At 42.3% G+C, this 9,746-nt stretch overlaps 1 protein-coding gene across 1 annotated transcript in view; it reads right to left on the bottom strand.

Moving 5' to 3' along the window:
• Positions 1 to 4,594: 4,594 nt before the first annotated feature.
• The window catches only part of col6a1 (collagen, type VI, alpha 1), a 35,072-nt gene continuing 29,920 nt past the window's right edge, over positions 4,595 to 9,746 (bottom strand). Inside the window, exons 30-35 of the mRNA XM_028019449.1 lie at positions 9,592 to 9,725; positions 8,395 to 8,492; positions 7,287 to 7,473; positions 7,023 to 7,194; positions 6,886 to 6,915; positions 4,595 to 6,346 (exon numbers count right to left, since the gene is read on the bottom strand). Of these exons, the coding sequence (XP_027875250.1) occupies positions 5,727 to 6,346; positions 6,886 to 6,915; positions 7,023 to 7,194; positions 7,287 to 7,473; positions 8,395 to 8,492; positions 9,592 to 9,725 (1,241 nt within the window). The 3' untranslated portion in view covers positions 4,595 to 5,726. The remainder of the gene's footprint in view (positions 6,347 to 6,885; positions 6,916 to 7,022; positions 7,195 to 7,286; positions 7,474 to 8,394; positions 8,493 to 9,591; positions 9,726 to 9,746) is intronic.

Raw genomic sequence — 9,746 nt, 5'->3', positions numbered from 1 at the left:
AAACTCCATAGCAACCAGTCAGCTGTTGCTTTATGAGACCAGGCTCAAAGCTCCAGTTTCCAAGCTTCCTCCTCACAGAGCAACAGAGCAGCCCGTACCCTGTCAGCTCCTTCAGACTAGCCAGCATCAATTAGCAAACAGGTGGAGGAGCTGTGCATCTGCTGAGCTCATTGTAGGAGCTACTTCTCAATGCAACGCTGGTGAAAACGTTGTTAAAGGGTTAATAGAGGAGCGACGTTGTTATGACTTCTTGACGACGAAGTGTCAGAAAGAGCAAGAGTTTTTTTTAAAGGGACAGAGGCCCAAATTCAATAAATTTTACATATATACAGCATTTTTACAACAACTGAAGGTAATATAGTTACTTGATTGCACTGTAAAATAGGACAACGTGGCTGGAAAACACACGAGCTCCTTCAAACAGCTTTTGGATTATACCAAGCCGTCTTCAGATTTTGTTCCACAGCAGCAACAAATAAATAAAAACAATGAAATGTTTGGCATTTTCTCAGACTGAACAGAGATGATCTGTGAACATTATCATTTTCAAGTCTCTTCAGAGATCTTCAAGTCTGGACTTTGACTGGGCCACTCCAACACATGAGGATATTCTGATCTAAACCATGCTGTGTGGATCTGGCCATAGGTTTAGAGTCGCTATCTTGCTGAATATCTGATTGGACTGATGTCTTTTTAGCCTTAGACAATTTTGTTTTCAGAAATGTCTTATTGTGCTTCCCACAGTACCATCAAGTCGCCCTCATCAAACTAATTGAAATTGGCGTCAAACGTTTGTGCAGCAAACATTTCCGTTTGTGCCGCTATCATTTTAAAGATCTTGATAAATGTTTCCAGAGGTCATCAGAGGTCAACCAGTCACTCCACGTTTACAAAATCAATCAAAAAATAAGGTGTCAATCAATTGCTTCATATTTGTGCAGCAACATTTTTTGTTTGTGCTGTTACAATTTTAAATATATTTTTTTAAAGTGTCCAGAGGTGACATTAACAAAATCAAACGAAGCTGATATAAATTAATTGTGCTGCGTTTGTGCAGCTAAAATGTTTTGCAGCACAGTCTGTTGACATCAAAATGGTTTGATTTTGTAAATGTGGACCGGCTGGTTGACCTTTGACGACCTCTGGAAACATTTATCAATTTCTTTAAGAAATGGCGGCGCAAACAAAAAATGTTGCTGCACAAACTCAGCAAAACTGTTTGACACAATTTTGCTTAATCTGAAGAAGGTGGGTGAATGGGGCAGAGGGCCAGGGGGCAACTATGACCAGCTTTCCCCAGCATGGCATTTGAAAAAGTTCAAGGGGTGTGAATACTTGTGTGCCTCAAAGGTTAAAATACAAATGGAAATAGTATGTAATGCTTGAAGAAACAAAAACTTTGTGTGAACTAGGTTGACTCAGCCTTGAGTTTCAGAGAGCTTTTTTGCCAAATGCGGAGATGGAAAAAAAAAAGAAAGAAAGAACGAAATGCTAAGACAGGAAAGGGGATAAGAAGAAGAAGGCCAGATGCAAACCAGAGTTATTACCGTGAAGATCCTTTCTCTATCTGTGCTGCGGAAGGGCTTTTCCTTAAAAAGAGAAGGATAGACGAGTTGAGCGCTGTGGGATGGAGAGATGTGGCGGAGGTGGAGAGATGGGGGGGCAAAGAGAAGAAGGGGGTGTTCTGGTCTCTCCGGGAGCGGTGACTCACGGAATAGGAATGACCTTCCTCCCAAAGCAGTTTCTGCTTCTGCTTCCCTCTGTCTCTCTCACACACAGCCTCTTTATTATTAGTTTTTTTTAAATTTAATTTTTCTCTTTTTTTTTAAATTAATTTCTTCCACATGGAGCTAAATAGTGTTTCAGTCCAAGGAAGGACGGGAAGAAGTTGGACCAGGAGGGGGATTTCTGCAGAACCAGGACGAGCAGGGGGATTTCTGCAGAACCAGCTCCAGAAATATAAACATCTCGTTTCTGCACATATTGCCAGAACAGCATTCTTTTTTTTTTTTCCTATTGTACTGAAGATGTTCAAAAGCTTGACTTGATTCAGGCAGAAAATTGCACAAGCAAACGAGAATTAACACACAGATCAAGTCACAGCAACAACTTTTGAACGCGACCTTGCGGTTCTTTGTACATCTGATGCTTGCTTTGTACGGACGCGATGGGTGAAATTTGAATCGGAGAATCTACGTTTAGCCTAAAAACATCGAGATGGCTGAACGAAACATTCGGTTAGGTTAACACTGACCCTGTTTTTCTGCTGCTTCTTTCTCCAGATGTGGATGCTGCTCAGACAAGACAGCTGGGAGAAGTTATCTCCAGTGCACCACACACACACACACACACACACACACGCACGCACACACACACACACACACACACACACACGCACGCACGCACGCACGCACACACGCACACACACACACACACACACGCACGCACTCACATCAGTCTGTGCGCAGCAACGTGCAAATTTAAAATCAAATCCATATGGCAAGCTTATGTGATTTCCAGAGAATCTTGCAGGAAAAGGGTTGCACTTTGGGACGTCGAGTAAGATTTCAGAGATTTTAGTTTCGCCGCAACCGCTTCGTTCAACAGAAATTACGAGGAAAAGCCGCGGCGGAGCCAAAGCAAATTTGAAAAAGAACAAACTCACACTGTTCAGAAACCGAGCCGCATGCACGCGGACCTTATATTTATACGCGCGTAAATCACGCACAGAAAACATGCGGCGCTCGAGGCGGACACACCCGTGCGCGAGTATGTGCACAGTCACGCAAACACATAACGCAGAGGCCGATGCGGTAAGTGGATTTGGGGGCCCCGTCAGCTGCTTTTAAGGACAACACGGACGCAGGAAGACATGAATCAAGAGAGTGCAGACGAACCATCTGCATGGCGTCCAGATTAAGCAGTGAGTGAAAAGTCGAGATCAAAGGGAGAAAAGTCGAGAGCTGCAGTTGAGGATTGTTGTTCCAGTCTGATGTGTAATATGAAGCATGTGTCCTGCCGAGAATCAAATGTTGTATTTATATTTGCAGTTACATAAATCTGAATGGCAAAAACAATGATGCAGGAGTACTAATTGTGTTGTAAAACACCTTTTATCTCCGCGGGAGGAATTTCTTCTTGGCATTTGTACAAGAGTTAAGAGAGGTCACCTGTGATGCAAAGCAGAAACCCTGAAATTGGTCTTTTAAGACGAGGCTGCAGGCAGGGAGATTAACAGGCAGATACCCGCTGTTGTGAGTCCGAGGCTGAAAATGGCCAAGACAGCAGGTGAAACGTGGACGTGATTTTCCATTTTACCTAAAGGAGACATTCATTGATATCCCAGTGGGAAACCCAATAAGGATGAGCTCAAAGTTTAATATCCAAGATAGACCAACTATAGCAGGGCTAAGTTATCATATGTTGCTTCATATATGCAACATGAAGCATTTAGGATGGTTAGTTTATTAGCTTCCCTGTACTGTAATAAACTAACCAGTACAGTTATGCCAAAATTGGTTCACTGAATGCGTTTTATGAGAGTGAGATAAAAACCTTAAAGCAGGGTTCTGAACATTTCAACACCATATGAAGACTCAATATAGAGCTTGACAGAGAGGAAGCTCCTATGAAGGGTAAAGATTTGGGGCTTTTACTTGTTGGAGTTGTAGATGGTTGTCACACTGCTTTATGCTAGTAAAGAAGTTGATCAGGGGAAAAAACACTCATAAAATTCTGTGGGTAGCACAAAGTAGGAAATGTTTTTTAACAAGCATAATTATCCATCCCAAAGGAAATACACCCACAAGGAACAGAACAGGCCCTAAGACAGAACCCTGGGGCATCACCCACCACATCATAGCTATTTTTTACTGCATGATTCAGCTCTCAAAATGCTAAGTGCTCTTCTAGAAAGAAAGATGTGGAAATCATTTTAAAAAAGATTGCAGACAACTTGACCAAATCTAAACTCCGATCATCATAATGTGGTGGTCAACAATGAAAAGTGAGATGAGTGGACTTATAAAAGTGGCTGACCTGCATCTGTAGAAGTAGAAAATTACTACTCCACTGGGATCAGATGATGGAAGAAATGTTAACCCCCCACACTCCATCCATCCATCCATCCATCCATCCACCCATCCATGATCATATCATAGGAATTACATGTCTTTTTTTTGATGGAAAATGGACAGATGTTTTTTTTTTTTAATGATCTCTAAGTTTACTTCAGTGTTATCATTTATAAATAAGTTATTTTGTAAATAAACAAAATTACTTAAACAGAAGTTTTTTTTACAGTAAAGATGAAATCCTGTTCTCCGCGATGCAGGCAGGTCAATGTTTATATTCCATATGCAGACATTTATTTAGATTATGTAAAAATGGTCACACATAAAGTCACCATCATAACTTTGTCAGCATTTTCTAATCTTTGCAGAAATCACCGCCATGTGAAAGAGCTAAACTAATGTGCTACATTGCACTAAAAGTCTGCTTTTTACTTGCCTTTTCTGATTTGATGGTAGAGCTGCTTTACTTAAATTACCGTTTTCCTTCAATAGTGGTACAGAAACAAATCGAGCAGAAAGACTTGGGTGTAAAACAACCTTTATTGGAAGAGATCTTGCAACATCACAGAGGTTTTGTGTTTGCAGTTTAAAAAATATCTTCTTTGGACAGCTTGTGTAGAGGCTGATACACAGCGGGTAATAGCACCGTGGATAAAAACAACAGTTCAGTAGCACTGGTCACTGTAAATCATATGAAACCAGCAGGCATGAGGGCCAGCTGAGACGGGCCTCCAGGGGCCTCTTGAGGCCCTTCAGGTTTCTTCTCAACTTTTAAGTGTGACAGATGTTTTCTATCTCACTGGTGTGTGTGTGTGTGTGTGTGTTTAGGCTGCTGTTTGTCCCAAAAGGCCAGAAAACACATCGACTCCAGCAAAACTGTTGATGAAACAACCAGCCAAGAATTTGCACACACACATGTTGAGTCTAGCTGTCTTCGCTAGTACCAGTTAAAAAAAGGGGCCCGTCTACTGCCACATCCTGCTGTTTTGTGGGTGATTGAATTTCCAACACAGTGCTGTTTCATCATTTTTCCCTATGAACCTTTCCAATAGATGTAATTAAAACAAAAAAAAACAAAGCGATACGTCAGCCAGGAACCAGACCTAACCAGGGCTGCTCTCTTTAAATTTGCGTTATGGTGGCAGAACACATTTGAACGAGGCTCCAACATTTACCATAACCAGCAGTAGCTCCGGTCCTGGAGAGCAAAGCGAGGGTTCAATTAAGCCTCTCTGTTTGAAGTTTCATTGGTTGAATCAAGTCAAAGCTAAGAGTGCTAGAGAAGTACAGAGTACCTGAGGAGAAACCGGTCCAGACGTAGAGTAGAGTAAGCAAAAATGTGGCTATCATTGACGACTCTCCAGGATCACAGTACACTCCTTTGGATTTGGACCGTTCTACTTTGAGTTCTAACTCAAGGCAGAAAGATTTCATCCGTGTACTGTCAGATTCATCGAATAGTGGTGTATAGAGACGAAGATAGTCTGCCTTGGAGGGTCAACTCAAAGTAAAAGAGTCATTCTCAAAACATATTTACATTTATCCGACACTACCTTCTCTTGATTTCAAACATACTTGAACACAGTGTACTGTAAATGAGTGAGACTGAATATTCATAATTGGTCTAAAAGATCTAAAGCGTGTACGTCCTTTTTAGTTCACCCTCTGGGGCAAAGAGACCCTGCGGCTGACGGTTTGGTGGAAGACCCCGCGGAGGAGGGACGGGTAGTCGGTAACGCGGAACAGGTGGCGCTGACCGTAGCTGATGTCTTGCTGCTGCCCTCTGCTCACCAGAGTGAGGAGGTTGGCCTCGTTGACCTGGCTTCCCACCGAGATGACGAAGACCTCGATACCGGCGTCCGCGACCTCGCGGACTCGCTTCTCCAGGACAGCCCCGGTGACTCTTTGAGACCGGCCGTCAGAGAACAGCACCAGCTTCCTCCTGGATCCGGACGCGTCGCCGCGGCTAGGCAGAGAGCTAATGGCGAACTGCATGGCCTGCAGAACGTCGGTGCCTTCGTTTTGGAACTGGGCTTCTTCGATTTTAGACGCCAGCTGGGTGTAGTTGTTGGTCAGAGGCTGCTCCAAGCGGGGGCTTCTTTGGCTGTACTGGCCCACGGCCACTCTGACCACGACGCCTCGCTCTCTCTCTGCGGTGAGGAAACGTTCGGCCAGGCGCTTGACGAAGGCCTTGCTTATCTCAAAGTTCTTCTGGCCCACACTGGCTGAGCTGTCCATCAACATCAAAATGTTGGTGCTCTGAGAGAAGTTGACTGCAGTGAAAAACAGAACAAACAAGAGAGGAAACGATCAGGAAAACATTTGATAATGGATGCTTTCGGTGGCGCCGTGACGGAAAAGAAAGATAACTGACTGAACGGACAGCATCCCTGTCTCTGCTGAGGAAAAAGTATTTCCACAGCATGAAACTGCTACGGAATGAGAGGTATAGTGGGTTAAGGGTAATTATAAGAGTAATTTCTCCACCACCACACAGTATGCTAGAAAATTGAATTTTGATTTCATCCACATGTTTGCTTGGGGCAGAAGTAGAACCAAGATTTCAATGAGTTTTATTTTCTTGCATAAGAGCACAGAACACAAAAAGCGCACCACACTTTATTAGAACAAAACTTGTTAAAGCGTTTAAAAGGCCCCCTTTCCTTCCGCTTCACAATAAAACAATAATTTGTGGTGTTGTATCATAAAATCTCCATTAATACTTTTAAGTTTGAGGAGAAAAATAAATTCGCCTTTTGAACCCTACTGTGGAAGTATTGCAAAGGAAATAACAAAAATGAGAAAAACTTACTCGGACATTTGTAGTCCGGGCATCTCTTTGCTGCAAAAACCAAACACACAAAAAAGCAACAGTCGTTTAATAAAACTCATTTCGGAATATATATAGCGTATGAAATAAATGGCTGCAAATGTTTAGCCGTGTTGTACTTTGACAGATATTGGCCGTGATATTCTGCAGGAAGCTGTCCTCCAGCAGAACACCAAAATTATCCAGGACAGTGGGAAAGTCTGGTTGGGGGTCGTTGGCACACTTCACAGACTGAAGCTGTTCCTGGTTGGGCTCGCGACCTGAGTAGTCCTTAATTCCTAAACTGCCCACCTAGCATTGAGGCAAGAAAACATACGGTTAACCAAATAAGAACATAGGAAAGTACAAAATTCACCTTGCAGGTGTCACCTAACTTCACTCACCATGATACCGTGTCCGCAGAGCACATCGAGGCGACTCGTGTCTCTGATGATATCAGAGCGTCCATCAGTGAGGACGAGAACCACTTTGTTCTCTTTCTTCATCTCTCTGACCATGGTGTTCATAGTAACTTCCAGGGCCTTGCCTGTGGAAGTGGCCTCAGCCTTCCAGGGCATGTCTCTCACCTCCCTGAAAATCAGAAACGCACGCATTTCCGCCAGGAAGCTTCATCAGCAAGATCAGTGGCGTTTCACAAAAGCAACGGCAGCTTGACGTGACGAAACACGTCAAGCTATTTGAAGCCGTTTCAAGTAACGTTCGGTCCTCACGAAACTGCTCTTTTACAGGTTTCTGCTTACGACAAGCTGATACTGTGGCAAGGAAATGAAAGAGACCTGATTTTAGCCGCACACAAGATTCATAAGACAAGGCGTTGTAGATTACGTGACTCGTGTGATGAGAAAAACGTGTTTCCATTGCAGTTTAGCAAAATCCTGTAATTTCAATACGGCTGAAAAACAACCTCATCCAGATCGTAATTCCAATCTGTGCAGTTTTATGGTCAATGGAAACACAGCTGGAAGCACAAAATAATACACCAAACTGGCACAACTTGCTCCATTTCATTCAAAATGCCTGTCAAAAACTTTCAGAAAGCAAAACTATGTCAAATTTAATTCCAAAGCAAAATATGAAGCAAAAATGCTTTTATTCTAGTTACATATATGCATCCAAAGTTATGGAAAAAACGTCAGTGAATCCTCGAAGGTTAAAAATTGTAGCTCGATCATTGGAGATGTATATTATATACATGCTAAGATTTGAATGTAAGTTTGCACACAGCACAGCTAGCCATACTCTAGGACCAGTTCCACAAATTTCTAGGCATGTTTAGCAAGGCAGAACATAGCTAACTGAGGACAGACCTTAACTCATCCCGTTCTCAGAAAGAAAACAAACATAGTGTGACATGCTAAAATTGCTCATTTTCACATTAGGAAAGACGCCAGGAAATTAAAATAGTCAAAAAACCGCGGAGTCAAACAGAAAGCCACAAATTGAGTGATAAGAAAAGGCGGGAAGCATCTGGTTGTGTGTTTGTGAACTCACTGTTTGAACTCGTGGAGGCTGGTCGTTAGCTTTATGATCTCTTGGAAATCTGACCCGCTGTACTGGACAACACTGACGGTGGACTCGTTCAGCGCGAACTGGAAAGGAAAACACTGAAGTGTGAATGAATGTTTTGATCTACTCTGTGTGTGTGTGCGTGTCGTGTCTGCAAGCATTCATTTTGCTCTGTCAACATTTCAGCGTCACACCCTTCCTGACTAATTGCATCCAAAGTGGAAGCGGAGAGTCACTGGAGAGACATAAGAGTGTGTTCTCAAAAGAAAAGAAACACAACAGCACAATGTTTCATTCTTACTTTCTATTTTCAGCATCTGACCTCAGAGTTTTTTGTTTTTTTCTTAAAACCCCAGAAAAACAGTCATTGAAAAGGCTTATGTAAACAACTTATTCCACAAAGGTCAGATGCAGGGTGTCCCACTGAGGCTTGGCATGAAACGGAAAATATGAAAACAATGCCGTCATGTGAGTCAAATCCACAAATGTGTCATTTTTACCAAATCCGAGTCGAGCCTCGAGTCTTTCAGGGCAGACTAAAAGTGAAATCTCAACTCTTTCAAAAGGCAAATCCATCTCAAAGTGAAAATCAACTCGCAAGTGTTTAATAGGCAGGTTCGAGTCTTTTACGAGGAAATCCAAATAACGTTCAAAGTCTCTTGATAAGGTAAGTCCATGTCAAGTCTCAAGTCTCCTCCCAGGAGTGAATCTAAGTAAAATCTGAAGTATTTAAGTGCCAAATCCAAGGCAAGTTTAAAGTCTTTAAATGTCTTTAAAAGTATTAAAGTCTCTGAGGGGGAAATACAGCAAGTCTTGAATCTCTTCAGGACAAGTACAAGTCAAGTAATTGAAGTGCAAGTCCAAGTTAATTCTGATATCTCTGAGGTCCTGGTCCAAATCATCCAATTCCACATGTAAACAGACTTTACTAAATTCTGTACATCATTTAGAAAAGTATTAATAAAGGATATTTACCCCATTAAAAACATAAATGTTACTTAACGCGAAAAGCAAAGCCAACAGAAATGGGACAATTTTTGGATGGAATCAAAGGGGATGTTCTTTTATTTTGAAAGTATTTAACACCTGCCACCGCTTCACTGCCTAGTTGATTTTTTGGGGCTTTAGAAGCTGTTTTTCTTTATGTCGGAGGATTTGCAAATGCGTGGTCAAAGGTGTTACCTTCACTTGATGGTCTTTAATCAGTCTGCCAATAACTGCGATGATGAAATCTTTGGCAAGAGCAAAGTTCGTTGAACCGATACTCTCCGAACTGTCCACGACAAACACCAGGTCCACAGAGGCACACTTGCACTCTGAAAAACACACACACATAA

Source organism: Xiphophorus couchianus, chromosome 6, assembly GCF_001444195.1.
Source record: "Xiphophorus couchianus chromosome 6, X_couchianus-1.0, whole genome shotgun sequence".
Taxonomy (NCBI): domain Eukaryota; kingdom Metazoa; phylum Chordata; class Actinopteri; order Cyprinodontiformes; family Poeciliidae; genus Xiphophorus; species Xiphophorus couchianus.
Note: the sequence above shows the minus strand (reverse complement) of the source record. Positions and strands in the feature narration are given on the sequence as shown.